The sequence below is a fragment of the Falco punctatus genome, assembly GCF_963210335.1.
Source record: "Falco punctatus genome assembly, chromosome: 11".
NCBI lineage: Eukaryota > Metazoa > Chordata > Aves > Falconiformes > Falconidae > Falco > Falco punctatus.
In genome coordinates this window covers 11,698,194-11,725,076 of record NC_137591.1, presented here as the reverse complement: position 1 = coordinate 11,725,076, position 26,883 = coordinate 11,698,194, and the positions used below count along the sequence as shown (strand labels likewise).

Below are 26,883 nucleotides of genomic sequence, written 5' to 3'. Positions count from 1 at the left end.
GGGAGAAGGCTTTGTGTTTAAGCAAAAGGACCATGAGTAAAAGTCCCTGCGGACCTCTCTCGGCTTTGCCACAGCCTTCTGGTAAAATGCAAAGCCAGGTAATTACGCTCCACTCTGCTGCTGTTCCTACACACCCAAAATGGATGCCTTGCTCCCTTGCCGCACACAGAGACAAGAACTCTCTTTAATTAACCTTTGTAAAGCCTCTGCGATCCTTGGATGAAAAAGGCTTCATACCTTAGGAACATGTTTGCACACATATGCAAGGCAAAACCTCTAGCGCAAAGCCAGAGCCGAACTGCAGCACGCTGCTTCTTCCTGCAGCTTGTCAAAGGCCTTGAAGCTCATCCTTACCCATACCTGCCATCCCAATCTGGTCCTTTGGAGCAGGGATTTTGTTTATGAAACTCAGGGAATGTCTGGATTATAATCTTTCTCCTGTCAAATTAGCTAGGAAATGGTAATTTTCCTCAGGGGACACTGGTGCCCATGAAGCACACATTTAAAATTTATCACTTCAGTTAATGAAATACCATCCCAGCCAGTTGCTGTAGCACCTCTGGATATCAAACTGCCAGGGGCAGATAAATGTCCCGTTGAATCCTACCAGATTCTAATAAACAGCTTTTAGGTAGGAACTTGCGTCCAATTTATAAACGTTAAGAGAACAGCTTGTGTTTCAATCCCATCCAGGTGCTTTACAATCCTGGCACAACCCCTGACCACAAAGCTACGCGTTTCACATTAGCACACTCGACTCATCTCACAGACGTAGGTATAGTCATCCACAGATCATCTAGATGTGGGGAGGGACCTCTTGTCTGGGATTAGGAACAGCGGGCTGACAAGAGAAAGAACCACCAAAATAAGGCAGACAATGTCCACTGCTTACGCCCCACTTCCCCCCACACTCCCCCATCCCTCCAGCCCTCTCACATTCTTGCTCTTGGGCAGGATTTCAAAGTAACAGACCAAACAGCCCTGACAGAAACGGGTGCCAAACTCCTCAACTGCATTACAGAAGAGAAGAGGCACAGCTTCAACACTTCTGTGCTATGGGGCAACATCACGAGAGAGAGGAGGAGGAGGAGGCTGGTGAAGCCACCGGGCTGCAAAGAGCAGCCCGCATTACCACTGTGTTTCGCCGCCCGCCTGCTGTGTTGATGAGATGCACAAGCAGTGTCCCGAGCGGTCTCTCCCAGGCTCAGGGATGGTGGTGCAGGACTGCAGGGATGTGGTTTACATCGCAGGGAGGGTGGCTAAGTCATTCTTCGGAGGGGGCGCATTCTGTGTGGTCCCCACTCTCCCTTCTGCTGGAAAAGTACAGTGCGTTCGCCGGGCGCGCAGGAACCGATATTACCCGGCACAAACCCGCATGCATCCCAATGAGGGGGGAGGGGCTGACGGACACACCGCTCTGTAAATACTTCTTTATTAAGACATAAATATAAAGCTGAACAGGAAAGGAGCAATGATAGGGTAAACCGTGCCAGTACTGATCTGTATGGATGATCTTATGATGCTTGAACATCTGGTTCTGCTGCTGGCTTCCATAAAATAATCTTTAAAACCTACTCGGGTTATATCTCCATCAGCTGTTCGGTGCCCACAATGACTTCATTAACATGTTTGGCTGAAAAGAGAGAGGGAGGAAAAGCAGAGGAATTGAGTTTTGCAGCAGTGCTTCAGACCTTGCGTTTTTCAAATCCGCAATTTTAAAACAAATGAGAAAAGCAGATTCTGGGGAACTCAAAGACAGATTTGCTGTCTTTCTTTGGACTCCAGCATCTCTCCGACAGTATCCCTCCCCACATGGCAAAAGCCTAAACAACTGACTAAACATTAGGAGGTTTCTCTAATGAGAGTTTTCACGTGTGTCACTACTAAACAAGAGAGACCTGATGGAAGTCACAGCTGCTGCTGACAGGTGCACACCTAGGTTGGGGCAAAGAACCATCAACATCCAGCATGGAGATCTGACATAAAATTAAAGATCAGCAATCTACCCCAGCCCTAAAGAATGCTGTGTGCCCTCAAACTGCATGAAGGTTGGGGGGGAGAGGGGCTGCTCAGCATCAGGGGACCATCACCGAGGCAGCGTGAGATCCTCTCAGCAATCCAATCTCAACCCTGGCAGCTTAAAAAAATAGAGTTTTGGTGGTTTTAAAAAGATTTTATTTAAACCTGGCTTCTCCTTCCTGCATTAAGGTCTGGATGGAGCCTCTCCAAAAGTATCTGTGTGAAGCAAGGTCTCTGAGGACAGTTATCATCTCTGAGGGTAATGGTGGACAGCCCTCCTTGGACTCCTGTGGAGCAATTTTGTTGGAAGGGCAATTTTTACAGTCACTCCTTTGCCTGTTCCCAGGAGCTCTGCACAGCCCCAGTAGACACATTAAGGTGCCAGTCGTTGCCCCAGCGCTGTTAATGCACTGTACTGAAAGGGCCTTCCCTTTAAAATGCAAAAGCAGCTTGTCAGCGAAGGACTGCAAATAAAGGATCTAAAGCCAAAATAATAAAAACATGCAACTGAAAGCCCATCAAGTGCCTAGAAAACCCATGTGGCCTCAGAGCATGACACAAAGCCGGTGTGCTCAAAGTGGGTATCCTCAGGGTACTGTGGGGGAAGGCAGTGAATCTAAATTGCTCTCTGGGAGCTGGCTACCTATTCAGGTGGAGCTCAGGTGGTTCGACCCATGCCCCTAGGCTCTCCATCTCCCCTTCTGCACATTAGGAATAACAACTGGCTCTGGAGCCTGGGATAAAGCATCAAGGCCTGTGAGGTTCTGGGATACACTGGTGGAGGCTGTGTTGTCTCCTACCCGCCCCCCCCAGCATGGAAATAAGGAGTTGTGTTTTATTTACCCACCTAAAACTCCTCCCCTCAGGGAAGCAGATTTTGCAAGACTGCTGCAAAACAACAAACATGCCACTTTTGGCTAAATGAAGAAATTCCTGGCAATCCCCAAACTGGCCGGGCCAACACGATGCTTCTCTTGGTTTAAAATTCAAGACATTACCTTTGCACCATGCAAACCATTGCTCCAGAAAAGGTTTGATCAAAACCTGCTCTATAAACTTCAAGGAGTTTTGGACTGCGGCAAGATAATTTCCCACTAAACCCCTGATCCCACAGTCGTACGGATCCTGCTCTCTCCTCAGCCTGGGGGACAGAGTGGGTTAGCCACATGAGCATCCTTCAGAGACCCCTTCCTGAAGGCAAAAATAAAGAGATCAAGGAGCTGCTTCTCATCTTCAGCATCAGTTCTTTGCTGAAGGTATTTAGCGACAACTGATAATGAATCCTGAAGCTACATACTAACATCTTGGAGCTTTAATTTGGAACACAGAACCCAATCTCCAGCACTTTGGGCAGGACGAGCAGAGCTGGATGCAGCGCTCAGGAAAATGAGGGACTGACTGTACAAGTGCCAGGTGCAAGTGTGATGTAGGTAGCACCACACAACCTCTCCAGCACAGCTCTGCCAATAGCCCCAAGTCCAGCCTTCAGCGCCTCTCCCCTCCCGTCCTGGACCCCACACAGCTTTGCCAAGGTACCTCAAATCCAACCTGCAGCACTTCTTGCTATAACATTCCTCACCCCCAACAACTTTCCCAATATATCTCAAACAGGCCCTGTAGCAACTCCTGTGACTCCATTCCTGAACCTCCTCCAAGCAGACTACCTATCATGTTGATTTCTATGATGTGAATAAGACCCTGGCTACCATCCAGTGAGAGTAATTACGTTATGCCTCTGCAGATTAAACATGCCTTCATCTAGGCTTATAAAGAGCCATGTCGATTTATGGTTCTATATATAGGTTATCTGTAGCAATACTTTTTAATAAGGAACTTTTTCCTTCATTCCAGACAGCATCCTGCACTCTCCTAAATGTACAGAGCTGGGATGGGTCATGTCACATACTTTGTTGCAGAGGTGGTACCAACTATTTTTATTTTGCACTGACATGCTTGTAGCTGCCCTATGGTTATTTTGCATTTTACACCTGCTGAGTTCAAAATGCTTTTTGAGAGTGGGCACGTAAGAGCATTCTCATTTTGTGGATGTGGAAACTGAGGCAGCAGTGAGTTTAGGGAGTTCAAGTAGCTGAAGCCACACAGGAAATCAAGAGCACACATTCCCTCATCTCCCATCGCTCTGTCTGTTTCGCCTGCTCCTTGATCTGTGTGGCCCAGATTCCCTGAAGCGCACACACACGGCCTGCCCGGTATGTCACTGCTACCTCAGAGACTCGCATGAAATCACCAAACTCATTTCTCCTTGTACAGGCTAAAAGAAAACACATGAACGTGCCTGCCTTAAAATCCGCGAGAAAGTTTTTAAGCGATAAAGGGAATGGTTTTGCTAGAAACAAAGCCTGATTCCGCACCCCGAGGGGATGCGATAGGCAGATAAGGATTCACCCTGCTTCCCTCTTCCCTTCCCAAAGCCCCCCCTGTGGAGGGAAGGGAATTCAGACTCCACTGTGTGTGCCAGAGAGCTGAGCTGCGGATAGCGTTTCATAGCGTTTCATTATCAGCCGTGGCTGCCAGTTGCCAGTGGCTCTGGCTGGTACCAGCAAGCTCAGTTCATGCAGAAACTCTGCCTGAAACTCGGGGGGAGGAGGGAGAAGTATCTCACATGCTTAGCTGTTCAGCTCCCTTCTCCTTCCCCAGCTCCCCATTAGGGATTTCTTACCAGGCTGCCTTTTATCTGACACTGGCAGGGTTACAGATGCATTCAGCCCACAGAGAAAGAAGAGGGATTAGAGAAAGGACTTTCAGAAAGCCTTAGAGTTGGACTCTGCAACCTTAAATCATGTTCAACTAGATCTTCTCAGATTGGGAGCATCTGGTGCTAAGCAAATCCAGAGCTGATCAACACATTCAACCTCCTGATTAGCACTTCGCTTCAACTTGCTGACGCAGCCCAGCCTGAAGTCAGCCTGGGTGCTTGAACCGAGGGTCCACAGAGATTTTACTGAGTGTAAATCAAAAACCTGTCACTCTTTATATATGCGTTCCTGCTTTGGAAGACATTTGTTTACACATACTGTACACTAGCCCCTTAAAAACATACACACAAGGCGAGCTAGAGAGCTGGGGAGCAGAGCAGCTTTTGGTGCTTGGCTAAAACCAAATTGTAATGCAAATAAACAGAGGGGCGGAAATGACTGCGCAGCCCCAGCACAAACCCCAGCAGCGGCCGGGGACCCTGAGCTCCCCAGCCTTCCCGGCAGGTTCCTGCCAAGTTGCTCACAGAAAGGGGATGCCGGAGCATTCCTTTAAAAGCCATGTGAAAGCATCTCCTTGTTGTTTGCTCAATTAGCCCCAGACAGATTTCTGCTGCTGCTGCTGGTGGCAACGCTGGGTTGTAAAGGAGGAGGGGAAGGAGGGGAAAGGGGGGGGGGGTGAAGAGAGAGAGGGAAAAAAAAAAAAGGGTTAGGGCCTAGGCCCAGGACCACCACGAAGTTCCAGCCCTCAGGGGCTCCAGAAAACGTTCAGTTTACTCACTCAATTACATACACTGTTTTATAAACCCTTTAAAATAAAATAGAAAACAGTCCCTGGCACAGAATTACTGCTCTATTATACAGCAGTGATGAAAGCCACTGCTGTGTATTTGCTCTCTTTAAAGCAAGAGATAGTTTAGCTTAAAAAACGAGGCGGGGGGGAGGGGTGGCTGTAGAAACGCATGCACGAAAACACACGCTGTGGGTGGTTCCTACCACATTCACCCAGGACAGAAAGGATCAGAGAGTGGGAGAGGAGAGCAACTTGTCTCTGCAGCGATGGTTGGCCCTGGAAAAGCAGCCAGGTTGGAGGGGAGAGGAACTAAAGGGGCTTACGGGGATGGGAAGCAGCTGAAGCTTGACTTTGGGAGGCTGGAGGGTGTTTTAAATTACATGTAGAGATAAAGAAGGGAAGCAGGTGATGGGGGCTGATTTGTTTGTGTTTACAGAGCAGTGGGGCTTTCCAGTCACGGCCTGCTCTCTCCCCAGCCACACTTTACTTACGTGATCACTGGAGATCTGGGGGTGACCACGCTGTGGCCCCAAAGGCCAGGAGTGTCTCAGATTTCTCCCAAGCGCCACGTCAGCCCGCTGTGCAGCCATCAGCCGAGCCCAGGGGTCTCTGGGAGCGATGCTTCCCTGAGCTGGGTGCCCCAGCAACTCCCAGGGTGGGATGTGCAGCTCACCGCAGGGGCACTGGGCACGGGGCTGGCAGTAGCTCCAGGCAGGTCAGCTCTGACCCATGGAACAAGTGGGCAGTAGACATCTCGCTCCTCTCCAGCAACCACCAGCCACAGTGCCTGTTCACCTGCTTCAGCTGAGGCTTTTCTCATAGTATTCAACCAGGATTAACCCTTTCACCCTCAAACCCATCTAGGGAATAGACATGTCTTGGGAGTGTAAAGTAAAGGCAACACTGAATTCAGTGCCCCAAAAGAGATGAATTTATGGTGGCTTAGAGAAGGATGGGGGGAGTGAAGGAACTAGAAACAGAGGTGTACGGGAAAGTGATCGGTCAGGGTCTTAAGAGGAAGGTTAATAAAGGGAAAAGGAGACCAAAAGCTGGGGATGTGCCTAAGAGAGCAAGCTCCTCGGGGAGGGGGACGCACTTGAGCCCTAATATTGGGGCGCCGTCCTAGCAAAGTGTTTAAGAAAGGGACTGGATTGTGCTGGTCGATGTGCTCCCACAGGGTATCACCATCTCAAAGCAAATGCAAGCAGGGATCTCAGAAACGTCAGTCTGAACGACTCTGTCCACACTTCCTGCTAAGATGGCAGAGATGCCATATTTGCTGGACACTGCTGCCCACTGTGCTGGATGCAAGTAGAGGTCCCCTTCCTTTCTCAGCATCCATTGGGGTGTTCTTCCTGGCTCTTTCATGTGGCTGAGCTCTAGCAGAGCACAAGTGGTTATTTTCTCTGCGTGCAGCATGTAAAAATATTTCCACAAGGTTACGAACTGCTGCCTTATGGGTAGACTTCACAATCAACATGCTGCGAATGTGGCAGCTCATTTAACCCGCTCACTCAGGAAGCCTGAACTTCCCCGGCTGAGAATGACAGTATGCGTAAGTGTGACAGTCCCCTGTGGCAGAGGGGAGGACAAAGCATTGCTGGATGGATATTCTAGGGAAGTTTTATGCCATTGCAAAGGCCAGAACTCATAAACCATTTTTATACAACTTGGAAAAGAGGCTTATTAGGATCAGTTTGAAATGTAGTTGCTGCATAGTCATTGAAACAAAAATGACAACTATTTAAGAGATGCCTGTTTTAACTGCCAACAATATCTTTGTCACAGACACTCAGTAGTTAAACTACTTTAGGGAGCAAATCTTACGGACCTGTCAGTTTTGCTATAAATTTACACCGTTCCTACATCATCTCCAGCTCATCTTGCACCCCAGTGCACAATATACATGTGTGCACTGTTTAGTCTGTGTCTGTTCTTCATGAGCTTTCATAACTCCCATCTGCACTGCAGCATGCTTTCTGATCCCGACCTTGTGTCGTGCTAAGTGTTTTCAGTTCCTGAAGACTTCACCAGGAGGTACTCAGCATCTTGCAAGAGCAGATGCTTGTCTCTACTTGAATGCAGTGAGAGCATCAGAAAGCCCCTCAGTTCCTTCCTGTCCCTATCCTGCTAAATCTCAGCTGGGGCAAAGCATCCTCACAAGCAGTCACCCATTCATATGTGGAGGTTTGATAAACTGTACCTGCCTTCAGAGGATGACATTAAAGAAAAATGTGCTCTTTGGCCCTCATTACAATAAAACAGTTTAACTCTGTTTCATTGAGAAGTCCTAGGACTCCAAGCTTGGAACATGACTTGGAAAATGATCGGAAACGGGAGCCAGTCCTCACTGGATATATGCCTTTTTCTGTTCTTGTGAGAAACCACACAGTTTTGGCTATGTGATAAACCTCTGGAAAAAAAAATATCTCAGTTTGCACGTGTTCTCAGGAGGGCAGCTAAAAGCTCCAGAGACTCTGCAGTGAGCACTCTGGACCATGGAAGCACAGGAGGAAGGCAGGACTTCCCCAGTGCTTGTATCCCTGCTTTATGGACCAGTGCACTCTGCACACAACTGCTTCGCTCCTGTGCCCAGAATGATCCTGCTCAGGCACGACAGTGGTGCGGAAAGGGATGCAGTCTGACTCAAAGCAGTCAGGGGGCAAGTGCCAGATGGGAAATGGAGCATAGGACTGTTAGGCAAGGGGACTGGAAACAGCAGCTATGGTCAGACCCAAGGAGTCGTCAGGTGGGTGTCTGGGAATAACTAAGTAAGAGAGAAAACCAAGAATCTCCATGGGACAAAGACTAGAGGAAAAACCAAAGAGGTTTTTCCAAAAGCTAGGAATGGGATGAGTCTGCTACTGGGACAGAGCCATAGCAGGCAGCTCTGAAGCACGAGTCAGGATCAGGTAGGACTTAAGTGATGTAGTTAGGGCCCAATAGCTGATGCTGAGGGCAGGAGCAGTAAAGCCTACAAGAACTACAGCTGCCTTCTCCCAGCACCAGGATTGCGTCTCAGGGCTGCTGATGCCCATGGGCATCCGTGAAACCTGGCAAAGAGTTTCTCTTGTCCCACTGCAGATCCAGCTCCCTTTCAGGAAGGTGACCTACTACTATCAGTTCCCTTCAGCTGAAGCAGCAGAAAGCTGTACAATGGAGTTCAAGTTTCTGACACTGCTAATGATCCATGCGAGGGCCAACATCATTCTGTATAATAAAACTGTTTGGGTGGGGTTTTTTTCAGCAGACTGGGCCTTCCCTCCCAACACTTACAAAAAAAATGCTAAGGCTAAAATGTCAAGTCTTTTAATAACTAGGAAAACACCACATGTAACATGCAACTTCAGCACTTAAGCTGGCCAGTCCAAATGAATGGGCACATGACTGGAATCTCCCTGTCTCTCAGGTCTCTGTAAAATAGGAGGAAAAACCAACCACGTTCATATCGAGAAGGCAGAAATGAGGTTGTTAAGAATTGTGAAGCATTAAGATGACAAACGTTGCAGAAAAGCCATAGAAAGGAGGACATGCTACTACTAGGTATGTATCAGGACACCAAGGTAAGATTACATCAGCATCCTGAGTGCTGGTATTTTTTCCCTTTCTGAACATAGGCTTTGTGGCAACTGCTGTAATGCAGTTTTTGGGTGGGCAGTGATTCAGGCTGTCCCCAAACAACACTGGGTCTCTAATTCCCAATGCCCATAAACCATCCCTGCCCCAATGACAACAGAGATGAAGGAGAGGGATAAGGTGGTGAGTTTTACGTCCATTTTGCTAGTTCTATGCTATGTGTCTTGTCTTTACCATCTCTGTTCTTGGTGTTGCTTTGAAGAAAGCTTAGGCCACTCTACTGTATGTGCCTCCACCTGGCTAACCTATACCAGCTGTATAATGTAGTCCCTACTACGTGTGGCTTAGAGACTCCTGTGGGAACTACTCACTGGGGTAGGGCTCATCTGATTCCTCAACTGGCCCATCACCAGTACTCCCTCTCTCTAGTCGTGCTTCAATGAGTGCATGCTGCTTTTGAGCTCCTCTAAAAATGGGTTCATCAAAAAGGCTGGAGCATTAACCTAATAAATGTCTTTGAAACAGTGACTGAATACTCCGTACAATTAAGTTATTTCAAAACTGCTGCCTGCCATTTCCTATCCCTTTACTAACTGCCTCCTTTTCCTTAGGTACCAACATGTTTTTCAAACTGCAACCTGTGTGAGGTAGCTTTCACAAAGCCCATCTGTTCTCTGCTAGCAAATTCCTTAAATTAAAGTATCAAAGAGGAAGGAAAGTGGATGCTTCCTAAGCATGGTAATAAAAGCAGTAGGAAGAGAATAGTATGGCTCTCAGGAGACATGGCTTGCAAATCCAGAAGTTTAACAGAACTCCATACCTTGACGTTGTAACAGAGTCACTTAAAAGTACCATCTCTGCTGGCCAGTGTTGTGATATGGCAGAAGTCAAGGAAGGACTGGGACATCATTGCTGACAGTTACCTGCTCCCTCCTGTGTCTCTAACTTTCTTTTCAGTTTGAAAGTACTAGGCTGCATCTGATCTGCCCCAGTAACCAGTGTTGGAGTGTTCCCTCTATTTAGGTGTCCAGAGCTTTGCCAAGCCCATTATTAAGTGATGAGGTCTCCCACTATGTCCCCAGGGAGATTATCCCACAGCCTACCAGACCACATTGTTAGGAAAACGTTCCAGATAGCCAACATAAATTGTGTTTAATTCAATCCCATTACTCCCAGCTGTACCATTTGGACCACCCTAAATATGCCCATATTCTTCCGCAGAAGGAAAAGGATGAGAGCTGGTTTGAGTTACGTTTGCGTATCATTTGTGGTAGCTGTTCTCCTGCCATCCTCCTTGCATGGGACTGGAGTTCATTTTATGAAAGGAGGGTCAGTGCACCACTGGCTCAAAGAGCTCTTGTACCCTGAGCTGCCTGGGCAGCATGGCCAGGACTCATACGGCTGAGCAGGGAGCACACAGCCAGTTCTGCAGCAAAGTCAACTGCAGGATTTGCTTGGGGCTGTGTAGGATGATTCAGGGATATTTCTACCTTTGATGAATCCTGGCTGATGCTTTGGAATAAGGGATAGCTGTATTTTTATTTTTTTAATGTTTCTGGGAAGGTGTCTGCAGCTTTGCTGAGGAGGTTTCTAGCATGTAACTCCCAGACTAGGGTCAACAGCCAGCTGCTACCGCTTACGTCTGCTGAAGTGTGATCAGCTTGCAACAAAAGGTGGCTCCAGCCCAAGAGAACTAGCTTTTTTCTAACCCAGCCATGGAGGCTTGAGTTTGAAGAAGGAAAAGTTACCAAACAGAACACAGCCAAAGTCTTGATGAAAGAAGGAATATGGAAACAGACTTACAGGGCCACACCAAAAGCTTGGCACAAGATACAGGAAGTCTTGGGCAGGGGAAAGGAAGTCATGGCATGCTTTCACAGCGAAAAAGAGGGCCCAGTTTACTATGGGACCAGCCAAGGTCAGAAGAGACATGCTGGGCTGGGAAGACTCCACAGTTCAGGAAGTCAGTCATGAACTTCGCAGACAGATCCCAGACCACCGAGGAGAACCTGAGCCCCAGTCCAAAGAAATTCCAGAATAGTTAGGAAACTGAGGCAGGGAAATGAACTGAGGCTTTATTATTTTTTCTTGCTTAGCATAGTGGTGTATTCATAATCTACCTGAATGTGTCTTTGCTAACATCAATCATACGTTTCCGAACAGTTTAACTAAAGGGCTCACAGAGTCATTAAGAAGTGGCTTTAGACTTTGGAGAGATGAGCAGGTCTTGTAGACTCTACAAGAGCAGGCAAATGAGCCACAAGTTATAGTTCTGTTACTCTCTCTGCAAATACATCTACAGACCCTGAAAAATATTCAGACAAGGATGACAAGGACAATCAAGAAGAAAGAATGGTTTCCATACTAAGACTAACCAGACTAGGACCTGCAGAAAAGTCCCTGGAAGAGACTGCTGAAGCAGGTGTGAGCAAGGTCAAAGGGTGATATTTCCATTTGATATAACCTACTGAAGACATCAAACATATTCCTATTTCCTATATTAGCTCAATCTACACGCTGTCTCCCCATAGTTCATGCTGCAAGTTAGTAACCAAATGTGACCTGATTCAGCTCTCCTGCTGATCCATGCAGATGTGTCGGTGTGGCACTTAGGGGACGTGGTTTAGTGATGGACTTGGCAGTGTTAGGTTTGTGGTTGGACTGGATGATCTTAAAAGTCTTTTCCAACCTATACAATTCTATGATTCTATGCTCAGGGGAGGACAGAGGTGGAGCATCATGAACAGTGTAAATCTTCAGTGATGGGGTAAGGGGATGAATCCTGCAAGGGCCACTGATTCAGACGGATGTGACCGGCCAAGCCATGAGTAGGCACACTCTGGTATACAGGGACCAAGACTGCAGTGCACAGAACACTCACTGCGTGTTTCCTACAGTATCTAAGACGTGCAACTGCAAGATCAATACTTTGTTTTCGTGAGTCTTTTTCACTTTTAGTTTCAATTTAAAGGAAAATTTGTCATATGCGTAGCTGACAATAGGTTACGCTACACTACATTAAGTGCAAACCCTGCTCTGTATCAGGATACTTACAAATGGGAATCCACCCGTAAAGACGAAGCGAGCAAACAAATCCTGATCTGACTAAATAACTTCACATGGAGCCTGTGAAGGAACTCACTTTTGTCCTCAGTCCACACCCTAAAGCAGGGATCTGCCAAACCCCAACTATAAATATTCATTAAAAAGCCCTCTGCTTGGGATGCAGTCACCCAGACAGCCATTTCCTGCCCATTATCTCTTAGGGCAGGAAATCAACAGTTCTACTCAGGCGGTTACCGCGAGCCTTGCCACGCACACTTCCACTGGATGGCTTAACCTTGCCCAAATGAGGGCCAAGTAGTTGTAACCTCCCTGAAGCCCCAAAATAGCATTTCATAGCAGTAAAGCCGATCTGAATGTAGCTTCCCTTGTGTTTCTTACTGAGCACAGCAGCTCCGAGCATGATATTACACCTCAAGCTTTTGCTTGGAGCAAGGTGAATGGGAGTATGCTGGCACCGTGGGTTGGCAGCATCTATAAAGAGAAGGATGTCTGTGTGATCAATGATTTGATTGCATCGCCCCTGACACTGACAATGATTACTACTCAAAATAATGGCTCCTTCTGCTGAGGACAACTTCAGGCTGATCTAATTGTGGTCTCTGGGAAAAGACTTTCAGCACCCAGTTTTGTTCTTTATAACAACAACAGTTCTTCTGCCAGCTTCAAAGGAGCAAGTCCCTGAACTATTCGTATGCCAAGAAGCCGTACTTTCCATGAAAAACAAATCTGAATATTATAGGACACCACACTGTCGAACTGCCACTTCATGAAGAAGCAGGAGGAAAAGCTGTAGGAAGAAATCCTGAAGATGATTACCAATGCACTGTAAATACAGCTTCTCTACTTACCTTTAGCTTCCAGCCTCTGATCACTTCCAATCAAACAGTCTTTGATGTCTGCACCCTTCTCTATCACGGCATTATGACAAATAACACTGCCCTGAAGACAGCACCTACAACATAAACACAAAAGTAAAGCAAGAAAATAATTTAAAATGACAGGTACAAAGCAAAGGTATCCACTGGAATATCTAATGAGCCCATAACATGATCCTGTAAGTAAGTTCAGTTCTGCTCTTATCCCAAGAACTTCTGTTCTTCTGATCCTCACACCCAGTTGCTGGAAACACTGAAATGCCAACTGTCAGAATGGGTTTGCAAAAAAGGGTTTCCAGTTTTACCTCCTGTTAGAACAGCTTTCCTCTACATTTCCTTAACAGATTAAATACTGCCAGAGGATTTCAGAGGCAGGACACTGGCCTGGGACAAGCGACCTGGATCAGGTCTTGTGTTTTCCACAGACAGGCTGGGTAACTGCGGGAGTGGCCTCTCCGCTCAACTCGCCACTTGGAGACAGGAGCAGCAGCCCAGTCCTTCCCTGTGAATTTTGCTGAGAAGATTCATATGTTCCAGCTTGCCAGGCACTAAGAGAGGATGGCGAGAAGGGGGAGATCAATACCTCAGCTGGTTTGCTTTGTTCATATTACATTTGAGCATCCAAACACGATTATGCTGCAGTACTAAACCAATGAAACCCACACTGGACCTGCTTTGGATACCTTCACACTCACGTAGCCTTTGACACCACAAAGTCTGAAATGCTACATAGGACGGGATTTTAGCAAAAGTCACCCTCTTCCAAAATATATTTGATTCTATAATACCAGCTTTCAAACCTGCTGACTTGATTGCCCAGATAGGAAAGAAGTTGAGTCCAAGTGCTGGCTTCCTAACTCCTCTGCTGAGAGATGCTGAGTTACTACTGCATTGATCTGAGCCCTCCATGCAGTAACATGGAAGTTACGAATCTTTACCAATATCTGTGATGTGTCCTGAAATGCCATTCACTCAGCATCATCAGTACTGTTAAATATTATTAAATGTAATGTCTTTCAAAGCTACAGAGAAAAAAAGCAATTATGCAAATAGTTTGTTTCCTTATTTTCACATGTGCAAAGATAGAAGTCATTGAAGGACAGAAAATTTGAAGGCACCCAGCTAACAAGTGTCTAAAAATACTGTCTAACACAAATCAAAACCAAACCAGCTGATCAGGAGGATGGTGTAAGTGAGATATATCACCCCAGAGAGATGCAGATAATCTGCTCTCCTGTATTAATCCTATTGTGATCCATGGCATTTCATATCTTTTCCCCAATATTTCTGATAATATTAATTACAACCATTGTGGATATTCTTGCTATCCTCAGTTGAACAGCTGATCTCTGTCTGAAGTTTTTAGCTTCAGTGACTTTCTGCATGGTGAGTTCCACAGTTTAATGACCTGTAGCCGTTCCCCACCTTGGTCATGGGCATCACCACTACTCATTGCACTACTGAAACAGCTGCACCGCACCATCAGGCTGGCTTGTGGACAGAGTTGCTACCCTGGAATCTGAACTAACAGCATAGAAGGGTTTTGGTATCAGGTCAAACCCCCGAGTTCTCAATTCTATATTGAATGGAGAGTTAGCCAGCTGTGGTCCTCAGAAGAAGAGAGAAACATAAATCTTCACTCCAGAGCACTGATCCTAAAATTAATTCCTAGTATTTTCCCGCTCACACTTCACTATTATCTAGTGTACAGAATTTGCCATTAAACAGATTACAATTCTGTTACTTGTGTGAGTCAGAGCAGAAACCATCTGCCCCACAAAACCGGCATTAATTCTGCAGGAGTAAAAGCAATAAAACCGGACCTCAGCCACAGTGGTTAGCAGTTACGACCCTCCTTGAACAGACTGTCCCCTCTGAACAATTATTCTTTTAACTCGCTTAAACTCCCCCTTCTCTGACCTATAAGGAGGCAATATGAGCAATTACGCTGCAAGTAACCAGCTCAGGTTGCCTTGGCAAGGTTTTTACTAACATGTTAATAAGATAAAAAGCGGCAAAGATACACAGCAGATCCCTGCCTGCCTTTGCTCTCACACTGTCACAGTCTGCTTCCTTTCCAATAGCTCTGTGTGCCCACACAGCGGCTCAGGCCATCATCTTGCACAACAGTGGTCGCTGAGTGAGAGCAATTCTGCATTTGCAGCTGGGCTAGGGAATGAACTGGTGGAGGGAGGACGGTCCACCGCTGCCATCCTGACTTGGCTTTCAAACGGACTAGTGAAGGCGATAAGAGGTCGCTCATTTCCCACTGAAATGGCTCCCATCCAAAATGCACACTCCAAAATACCTCCTCCTCCACCGCTTCGAGCCAGTTGGACGAGAGCTTTCCCCTGCAAACTTTTAGGTTCCCACCATCTATCACTTCTTCTAAGCATGACAGCAACTATGAGTACACTACACCTCTCAGCATTATCCTCATGCAGGAGGATATTCCCCAACAGAAAGAGGATTTAAGCTGCTGGTCTGGAGTTCAGGCTGGAGAATACTGGATGTGTGTTCAGAGCCTTACTTGGGGAGTTTTTCAACTCCTGGAGAAAGAATAGCTTTGTAACCAAGAAACTGCTGATGACATTAACATCAAAGATAAGGGAGGTTCCTGCCAAACCATTTGATGGGAGGGACAGGCTGGGGAACCAAGATGAACTTGTTTGTGCCAGGTGCTCACAAACCACCCCTTCGCCAGTGCCAAGGTAAAACAAACCCCAAGAACTCTGCCACCCCAGGAGTTTCTTAAAACTTATAAACCCAACCAACTGCTGAAGTTTTAAAACCATACTCAACGCTCAGATTACCCCAATCACACAAACCAGCAGCGAATCCGACTTTTATTGCTCAAGTGGAACAAAACTTCAAGAGATAAAAACACAATTTGTGGGTGTTCCCTTCACCCGCTGACAGATGTAACACAGCCATTTTGAAACCACTTGTAAATGCCTTTTTTTTTTTTAAAAAAAAGTATGTTATAAAGCCTGCCAAGAGAAGTATTTTGTGTGTTTATTTAATTTTTACTATTTTTTTAGGTTGAAGAGTAAGGAATAAACTTTTATTCTCTTACAGGGTAAATATCACATCTCAGGGTACTCTATTCTTCCTGGCTAAACAGCCACCGGGGTTCCTGCCTTGCTTAACAATTAGGTGCTATTAGTCCTCAAAGGTGCTCCAACAGCATCCAGCTTCATCGACACTGTTGTGTGTGCGCATACGTGCACTCTTGATGTACTGCTTTATAATGCAAACCATATTTTTTTTTTTTCCCAAAAATGTAGTATATTTTTAAACTTTTCAGCACGGTGAAAACGGATATCTTCTGACCTTAAAATCCAAAGAGCATGTTCAAACCCACAAGAGGAACTAATTTGGGGCATTTGATTTATGGCTGAAATTTCAATTTGAATTTGTTTTAAGTGTAATCACAAACTGAAAGTCTGGCAGCTGGGTGTTTTTCAGAAAATAAATAAAAATATTCAGTGTGCGTCTGCATTCTAGAGAGACCATTTTACAAGCCCAGTCCTGTAGTGGGAACAGATGTAGCTAAGACATTAATTTGTTATACAGGTACAATGTGAGAATGGAAGCATATGAGAGAGTGTGCATGTACGTCTGTGTCTGTGCACGCATGCATGCATGTATGTTACGCGCCTGTATCTGAGAAGGAAAGAGAGAGAGAGAGGGGCAGACTTTTTTTTTTTTTTTTTGAAAGTGAGAGAACAAGAGTAAAAGGAGTAGTGGCCAAGGAGGCATGGGGGGATTACAAGGATTTAGGTCTTTAAACTGCAGACCACCTAACAAGATCACTCTGAAATGCCACTAATTTCAGTTAAGGCCACAGACCTCCCTTCCTCTGCCCTCCCTCTCTCCCCCATTGTAAACAACTAATCCCAGCAGAAAACAACAGAGAGCAAAATGTACACACATTCTGCAACATTCCAGGTCCTTCTTTATCTTTTATTTATTTTTCTAAAAGGTCAGCGTATGTATGGAGGGAGGGGGGAGGGGAAGAAAGCCAAAAAAACTCAAGTCCATCTCTTGTGTGGGCTTGAAGGAAGCTGGGAGAAAGCAAAGTCCAAGAGCATACAATATGGAGCTTTTATAGCACAGCAATTCCTGGACTTGGCTTACTTTCCCCTCCCTCTATTTGTGGCAAAGTCACATAGCTTTAAACCAAAGGACAGGGTGGTCGATTACATCTGAAAGAAATGTAAAGAATTGAGAAAGAATTCCATCTCCTGTCGAAATTATAAATAAGGAAGTATTAGTCCCAGAGACAGGCTGATTTACGCAGCCCTGGAACTGCTGACTTTCAGGCTGAGTATCAGTCTATAAATCAAACTCTTAAATCAAGTGTGTCAATCGCTGCAGCACTGCAATACTTAGGAAAAGCAAGGCACCTACCACTGAAAGTAGGAAGATTGCCAGGGGACTGAGGTGCCATACCCTTCTTAATTTTCTAAAGTGTAAATCTGAGATCAAACATCCTTTGAGGGAACGGGAAATCAAAATACGCAGCGCTCAGCACACCAGGAGCAGGCTGCAGGAGTCCAAGACACAACCCCCTAATTACAGGCTACCCACTGATTATTTAGGACTCTGTGATTAAAGTGATGAACGCTCCTGGGAGAAAGGGGCTTAAGTAACTGAGGTCAAGACCTCAACTGCAGCTCTCGCCCTAGTTGTGCAAGCTTAGGAAGGTATGAATGTCACAGGTTTGCCTTACAGCAAATCTCCTGAAATGCCAATGGAAGTTATCCAGGTCTGCTAGTTTAATCCAATTGTGCCAAAACCCCGACATAATCTCTGTTGGGCAGCAAAGCAAATGAGGTGTCTAAAATGCAACTCTTAAAACTATACACTCATGAGGAAGAAAGAGCCTGGAGCACAAAGCTTAGGACAGCTTGTTGGTACCGCTCTGCCATGCCAAGAAGTCAGGTCTCTTGCTCTTCCAGATGAGCTACGAAACGGAGAGACTGATTCAGGAGTTAAAAGCAAAGGGTGACATGCCTCGGCAGCTACCCTGCTGACTGAGGGGTAACAGCTGTGGATTCCCCTGGGAGCAACATCCCATTCTGCCCTGACCAAGAAGATAACAGCCACAACCGGCATCTTAATAACACTGAGAGGTGGCAAGGAGGCAGGTAGAGCTCTAAAACCTACCAGCAACCCCTCAATGAATGCCCCTTTAGCTGGTGAGTTGGCGGCTGGGACACATGATCACAGGGTTGTGGCACAAAGACCATGGGAAAACAGGGAAGAGGCAAAAACACTGCTAGGAAACCTGGGAACCCAAAATGTTGCCTTCACCAACACGTTTTACACACCAATACTTTTTTACACAAACACAATTCTACTTGCGAACTCAGGGCACTGTGAATCTCATGTTATACACTCGAAGCAAATACCGAAGACTACAATAGATGCCAGCAGTATGTGCTATAATTTATAGATACATTTCAAAGCACGCATTCTTAAGTGAATTTGGGCTTTGATCTCCTATTTTCCCCCTTGGGGGTAACAAAATCATTCTACCAACCCCACTAAATTCTTCACCCGTCTCTGAGGGTGTTTTCACTAAGGAACTTGTTTCATGTCTCTTTTCTAGCCAAGCTCATCACTGTGGTATGGCTCCTTTACACTTCTTCCCCACACCCTAAACATTTTGCATTACATCTTGCATATACTTGCCAGCACTCGTATTTTCCAGTGAAAGTTCAACTGACCTTAAAGGATTGCCTCAAACCTACCTTAATGTGTTTTATTAAGTGAAACTTAGGCTGCTGGGGGAGGTCGCCTGGAAGGTTGCACCTCACCTCTGAAACTTCAGCTAAATCCAGCTGATCTTGGAACAAACAAATTGGTGGCCTTTTATGTAGCTGCAAGCTTGGTTTTGCACACTTCAGCAAAACTATGCTGCAAGGAGTTTTACACCAGGAAACCCACACGCAGGAAAACCGACCTCCCTCCCTCCAGATTCTCTTTTGCAGAGTTGGAGGGCCATGTCCTGCATGATTTTATAGACACTCGGCTGATGCCCAGGAAAAGCTACTGATATCTACGTGAAGGTAAAAAAGCAGAAGAATTACATGTTCACTTCCATCTCTGGGTTCGCTAGCTATACTGTAGTGAGAATCACTAGCTGACACAAACTGAGTCGGGTAACTGGCATGCAGAGTAGAAAGACTCTGCGGTAGAAGAATCTCTGGGGTGTTTCAAGGGCAATTCTGGCTTGAGAGCTATAGCCCTCCATAGGACATTATTGGTTAAATCAACTTCTGTATCATACGGGCTAGGTTGACAAGGAAAAGGATTTTCTAAATGTCACCCTTACAATCCGAGCCTAGCTTTTTAGAGCCAAGCTGAACTTGTTCAACCCCACGGTCCCCTTAGGAACTTACAGGCACAATTCTGGCACAATATAACTTCTGCCTTTTCCGTACACAGGTTGGGGAAGATTTTCAAGAGTACCAGAGACACTCACACCCAGATTCCCACCAAAACCCAACAAAAATCAGTTGCTTGTGGAAAATCTTCATACTCTTTGAATTAAACCCATGTGGCTAGCAAGAGGCAGAGGCTTATTTATAGCTCTGAGGTCAGACATAACTCTGGCCACCTGAAGAAGCAGATCAGCAGAATGAGAGGGGATGTTTTAAAATGCTACTTTTCAGAGTTGACCTGTGCTTTGAGTTCAACATTGGATGTACAAGATGTTTGGAAAATTGGGAAGAGCTCCCTGCACTATCAGAGAAACATCTGCATCTGAGATTAAAGAACAGGTGATTTATTTAAGACTGACTGATGTACCAGGAAGCTAGCCAGAAAACAACTTTTTTTTTTTTTTTTTTAAAGAGTGGCTAGTAATAATGGTTCAGACATTCACAAGATAACAGGTACTATATGAGAAATATCCTAAATACATTAGATATAGTAGAATTTGACTTCAGCTGAAAGTAGCTGAAAAGTGTCCCTGCAGGTAGCTCAACTGGTTCCTGCCCACTGGTTTCCTAGCTTGCCTTCTCTTCTTCAATTTGTCTTCCTGAAAGCAAACTCTGCCAGACAGAGGTTGTCTCAGTTGTCTCTATTCAGTATCTTATACAGCATGTGACTTGAATTAAATAGTAGAGTGAAATTATGGTTCCTGACCAAAAACAATTTAAAACCAAGAGGTGTGACAGAAAGGACAGAACATAACTGCTACATAAGACAAATAAGAGCTCTTTTTACAGCCAAAGCCTAGCTTTCTTCATACACCGATGTTTATCCATATCCATGATATACTTCCTGCATATATACACACTGAGGCTGATCATGTGCTTTCTCTGAATCAAGTTCTCACTTCCTATGCGCTTTCTGCGCTATCTATTCTAAACTCATTCTTCTTTCTAGGGTTAGCACAGGGCAGGGGGGCAATTGGTGGTGTGAGACAAAGTGTCCAGAAGATAACAGCCATCTTAAAAAAGGTTCAAGGTAGAAAATGTTTGGGAATCTCAGCATAAGAAAATCTTTATTTCCAGCTTTGCAAGCTATGGTGCTGGAAACAACTTCATCTCCTCATTCCTTCTCACGAGGGAATGTACTGTAAAATATATTTTACAATTTCAACAAATGTTGCCTTGGCAATAGGATCATTCCTTTGTACTGCCATTATCCAAGGGGAAAAAGACTACTTATGTGCTGAACCCCTATAAAGGCTCAATTCCATCCTGGTTTTAATTAGAACTTGCTTCAAACCACGGACTCTTTCTACATCAGGTGCTGATTTGGCACTATTGAGGAAACAACCAATAAACTTCACAATCAATCTGCAGTTAGTAGTCAATCCAGCTCGGCTTGCTCGTTGTTTTCTTCCTTTGTACATTTTCTCATAGAAAGTAGCAATAAATTGGAGACATGTGGTAAACCAGGGTGGCTTTAACCAGTCACACGTGGTCTCTCCAGTCCCCTCACTGAGTAATGTTACAGCATCTGTGCCATCTACTTTCACACAGGTAGCCAGAACACCTTTAACAAAATCCAACACACAACTTACTGTCCTCATATGAGTGAACAAGGAAGATGCTGGTTTTGGCTGACACAAATGTTTGGTGCCAGTCCTTCCTCCATAAACCTGGTCCTTCACACAAATTTTTAATCCAGCCTATTCTTTCTGCCCAAGGAGTCAGATCTCCCTGAGGTTTACCACACCTCCCTGTAGGACTCAACTGACTTTTCCTCTGTCCTCAATATTCACAACACCTCCCTGCAGTTTCCGTAATCTGCCACGCTCGGTGTCACCCATCTTGCATTCCAAGTTCCCTGATGCTGCAACACTCTGCAGTTTGCTGCCATTATGTGCAGCCTAACCCAAACCATATCTGCTTCTCTTTTTAACTCCTTCCGTTTCCAAAAGGTAACCTTAGCAGTGAGTCATACGGGGAATTTCAGCAGTTCTTTTTGGGTAGTATGTTTTTATGTACTTCCAACAACAGGCTGAAAGCTTTACAAACACAAGAAGGAGATGAGGTTATTGTTCAGTAGTTCCTGCCCTTGTACACCCACACATGATAATCTCAGTCACACCTGCAACCCCAGTCTTACTGTTCCTGAACTCAGACTGCCCAGTGCATCAGGCTGTCTGGAACCGTGTGCTGCAAATTCCTTTCTGGAAGGAACCCTCACCTTCTCACACTACTATTCCCAGTTTGGGGATACAACTTGAGGAGTTAAAGGGTGAGGAATCTTTTGAGATGTCACATCAAAGTATATCCACACGATGGATGCCAGGATAAAAACACCGTTATACAATCAAAAAGGGGAAACCTTGCAGAGTTCCAGCCAGAGAACTGTTAAATGTCAGCAATGTAAATACCAGAGGAAGGCAGTACCTGCCCATCAGAGCTTGTGATTCTAACATCCCACAAATTACACCTGTGCCGGCAAGCCTCTGTGCCACACAAAGCATCTCTGACTGCAGACTGTAAAACACTCGGGAACAGAGATGTGTCTCTATACATTACAAATGGAAGCAGGAAGACTAAAATGAACATTGGAACAGATTCCTGAGATGGTCAATAGACCTCTAATTGTTCCTGACTTTCAAATGAAGATCACCATCTTCTAAAGTCAACAGCTGCTAAGTTCAACTTAGGTATTGCTTGAAGTTCTCTGGTCTGTGCCAGGCAGGTGATCAGACATTTCATTTATCTTTTCCACTGTCCAAAACCAATCATCCCCAATGAGCAGTTTTTCTGACAAAATTATAGAGAAACAGGTTGAGCTTCCCTGGTACTTCCTAGCTGTGGAGGTGAAATCTTGATGCTAATCTTGGGCCGTTTGCATCTTGCTGTCACACTCTCTGATAATCACAGCAGCCTATTTATGATTTCCATAAAGATATCACTTGAAGCAGTATGCTTTCATGCATTTCCTTGAAAAAAGGAAAGCAAAAAAATACTTCATTTCAGAGGCTAAATCTGCCACAGAGCTCCTATGGTTCTGACTGCCAGCATGCCAATCAAGACCATTTCAAAACATGAATTACTGTGGACTCGGTATTTATCTGACCTTTTCATGCTTGCCTCCTCAACTAACCTCTAAACAGTCCAAAGATCAGGGTGGGTTTTTTTCCGTACTGTAGCCCTATCTCTTGAATCTTTCCCAGGGAAATGTTAATTTTCCATGACCAAGGAAGAAGAATATACTGTGTGCACATGTCAAAATGGCCAAGTTCCTTTCAGTAACTGTATACACTGAGATAGTTTTACTAACAAATAAGAGATTTCAAAAACTTTATCTGCAGGGATTGAATAAAGGATTCAACATGCTTTTCACACTACTACTATTTGCACGTTCAGAGCACTTTGGCACAAGGTCCTGTATAACTACAGCATCTAGATGTTCCTGCTGCCAGAAGCTAACAAACTAAGTAAAATGACAAAACTGGTAAAAATAAAGCCAATGTCTGAAAAAAACCAAACCCCAACAACCCAACAGCCAAAAGAAAATCCAAAACAGGAACCTGAAACTAAATGCATCCATCCATACCTAGGTCTCATTTCAAGGAAGCTGAGTGTGCCCAAGTATACTAAATGAAACAATTACCATGCTCAGGTCAGCATAATTTGTTGCAAGATCATCTGCAAGCTCCAGGAGCAGTAATTTCTGTTTTATGGACAGATCAGAGTGGAGTCAGAATCATAGAATAGTTTGGGTTGGAAGGGATCTTTAAAGGTCATCTAGTCCAACTCTCTGCAATAAGCAGGGACATTTTCAAGTAGATCGGGTTGATCAGAGCCCTGTCCAACCTGACCTTGAATGTTTCCAGGGATGGGCCATTTACCACCTCTCTGGGCAATCTGCTCCAGTGTTTCACCACCCTCATCGTAAAGAATTTCTTCCTTATAACCTAGTCTTATCTACCCTCTGTTTAGTTTAACACCATTATTCCTTGTCCTATCACAACAGGCCCTGCAAAAAAGTGTATCCCCACCTTTCTTATAAGTCCCCTTTAAGTACTGAAAGGCCGAAATAAGGTCTCCCTGGAGCTTTCTCTTCTCCAGGCTGAATGGCCTCAAGTCTCTCAGCCTTTCCTCATAGGAGAGGTGTTCCATGCCTCCAACCATTTTTGTGGCCCTCCTCTGGACCTGCTCCAACAGGTCCATGTCTTTCCTGTGCCGAGGGCTCCCGAGCTGGTTGCAGTACTCCAGGTGGGGTCTCACCAGTGGGGAGTGGAAGGGCAGAATCACCTCATTTGACCTGCTGGTTGCACTTCTTTTGACGTGGCCCTGGACACAGTTGGCTTTCTGGGCTGCAAGCACACATTACCGGCTCCTGTCGACCTTTTTATCCACCAATACCCCCAAGTCCTTCTCAGCAAGGCTGTTCTCAATTCCTTCATCTTGCAGCCTGTATTGATACCAGGGGTTGCTCTGACCCAGGTGCAGGAACTTGCACTTGGCCTTGTAGACCCTGATGAGGTTCACATGGGCCCACTTCTCAAGCTTGTCCAGGTCCCTCTGAATGCCATCCCATCTCTCAGGCATGTCAACCACACCACTCAGCTTGGTGTCACCTGCAAACTTGCTGAGGGTGCACTTGATCTCACTGTCTATGTCATTGATGAAGATATTAAACAGTACTGGTCCCAGTACGGACCCCTGAGGGACACCACTTGTCACCAATCTCCATCTGGACATTGAGCTGTTGATCACTACCCTCTGGATGCGACCATCCAACCAATTCCTCATCCACTAACAGTACACCCATCAAATCCAGATCTTTCCAATTTAGAAAGAAGGATGCTGTGAGGGACCATGTCAAAGGTCTTACAGAAGTCCAGATAGATGACATCTGTAGCTCCTCCCTTGTCCACTGATGTAGTCACTCCATCATAGAAGGCCACCAGGTTGGTCAGGCAGGATTTGCCCTTGGTGAAGCCATGCTGGCTGTCTTGAATCACCTTCCTGTCCTGGATCTGCCTTAGCACAGTTTCTAGGAGGATCTGTTCCATGATCTTCCCAGGCAGAGAGGTGAGTCTGACACTGAGGTTGGTAGTTCCCAGGGTCCTCCTTCCCACCATTTTTAAAAATGGGTGCTATGTTTCCCTTTTCCTGTCACCAGGGATTTCATCTGACTGCCATGACTTTTCAAATATCATAGAGAGTGGCTTGACAACTACATCAGTCAATTCCCTCAGGACTCTGGGATGCATCCACTGTGTCAGCTCCCATAGATAGACTGCTGTATGTTCAGGTTCCATAGGTGGTCATGAATCTGAGCTCTTACAGCAGGGGGGACTTTGCTTCCACAGCCCCCATCTTGTGGTCCATCCACTCAAGAGGTGTAGGAAGAGATATTGCCAGTGAAAACTGAGGCAAAAAAGTTGTTGAGTACTTCACCCTTCTCCACATCTGTTGTTACCAGTTGGGCAGCCTTGCTCATTGGGGGTGTGTGTGTGTGTGTAAATCTATCAGAGACATCACCTTCCACTTGCAGGTGGCACAATCTCCCTACATAACCAGCTTCAGTCAGTCTGCCAGTGTTACAGACTGCTCCTTTGCAAGCAAGCTGTAATGAGGGGACTCCTGCACCAAAGACAGCAATCCAGGGCTCTGCTCTACTGCACCACCTCTAGCGCAAATCGAACAGAAGGAGCAGCTCCAAGCTGCTGTAGAGACTGAGGACATGTACAGCTACTGCAGGAGCATTCAGATATACAGAGTTTTCAAGTGACCTATAATTCCAGCTCAATTAGTAGATTTTCTCCAACTATGTAACTCAGTGCAGTCATTTGTCACTGAGCTCTGGGGAGCTGTCCAGAGGGAAACAAGAACCATTTCCCCGCTGCAGCCTGTCACCCGAGCAGTCAGCATCTATCAGCACTTGTGCTGTTGTATAAATTACATCCCTCACAGCTTGGTCAAGTATGTCCATCATTCAGCACATATGTAATCTTCACTATTTTATTGTCTCATTGATGGAAGAATTAGCTGCACAGTGGGAAACACATTAAGAAAGGACTACCAATTATTTTGCCCCCAACTTCTTTAATCCCCTGCAATCTCTTCTAAGGCAGGGATTCACATCTACTCAGATCACTTCTGTTACATTATATATGTCTCCTGTGAAGTCCTACACACCACAGAAAACAAAAACCCCTGCTACTGGGTCCTCCACAGTATCAAACATACTAGCCATTTTTAGAGAACAGATCATAATTTACAAAGAGTATGCAATGGCACTGTCCAAGCTAACCCTGTTCCCTTCATCTATTCAGCTGGGAAGATCATCATCATTTAGGTCATAACCTCTGTTTCTCCAATAGTGAGCCAATCTAACAATAGGAACCTGGTTTTGTTCTAAAGCACAGCACCTTGTGGTGTTCCCATCTGCCCAGAAAGAATCTATTTATTCATTTCAGAAGCTGGTATCAAATGTGGTAAGGCTATTCAAAAGCTTTTTCTGGTTCGGAGATGTAATTTGTGGATCTTGAAGCCAAGGGAACTATGGCACAGGATCCTCAAATCACATTACAGTAAAATCATCAAGAGATAAAACTTCACTTCTTTTTTAGTTGTTTTTTTTTTTTTCTTTTTTTTTCCTCTATGTTGACATAGTGAACAGAAGTTGCTGATCACTTTTGCAGCTGAGTTGGGGCAAAAAAAAAAAAAAAAAGAAAAAAAAAAGAAAGGTAAGATTCAACCCAAAGAAGCTAGAGGTGATGGAAGTGGTAAGGGAATTACCTTACCGAGGCAGTGCCATGTATAATCATGGGTCTTCATAAATGACCTTAGAATGCAGACCAATTTTTGCATTTGGTTATTTCCAGTCTCCTGACTTTCAGAAACCATTTACTTGTTCTCTCTTCTCTGAGTTATGTAAATAGCTTTGTCTTTTCCATAATATGGGCCCTACTGCAGCCTTTTCAGCCTACTGCTTCAAGTTGGTATTATTGCAACGAACACTGCTGGCCCTGGCCTTCAGCTACCACTCACATTTGACTACAGGCAGTCCATTAGTTTGATGGAGCTGCTCATGTCATCATTAAAATGTATATTCTTTAAATGATACAGTTTTTATCCACTTCTCAGTATAATAATTAATATATATATTAATATATAATAACCTTAGACCTGTTAAAATTGGCTTATTTGTCAGACATTTGCTATGCAACAAAAAATGAATCAGTTCTGTTAAGGCATTTTATCATGCTCATTTTGACCTATATCAGCCAACATATACTGACTTTCCAATTAAAGTCCAAGATGTTTTCTGAAGTCACTGATTAGATAAAGCCTGAGTTATTTTAGAGACACCTGGGAGAAGAGATGTTTGTAAAGAGAAGTTC

At 45.1% G+C, this 26,883-nt stretch overlaps 1 protein-coding gene across 2 annotated transcripts in view; it reads right to left on the bottom strand.

Annotated features, from left to right (window-relative positions):
• Positions 1 to 1,416: 1,416 nt before the first annotated feature.
• EIF2B3 (eukaryotic translation initiation factor 2B subunit gamma) overlaps positions 1,417 to 26,883 on the bottom strand; it is a 102,186-nt gene continuing 76,719 nt past the window's right edge. For both annotated transcript variants that reach the window (XM_080406160.1, XM_080406159.1), the window contains 2 exons: positions 13,017 to 13,120; positions 1,417 to 1,633 (listed from right to left, as the gene is read on the bottom strand). In XM_080406160.1, coding sequence (XP_080262286.1) covers positions 1,581 to 1,633; positions 13,017 to 13,120 — 157 coding nt within the window. In that variant the 3' untranslated portion in view covers positions 1,417 to 1,580. The remainder of the gene's footprint in view (positions 1,634 to 13,016; positions 13,121 to 26,883) is intronic.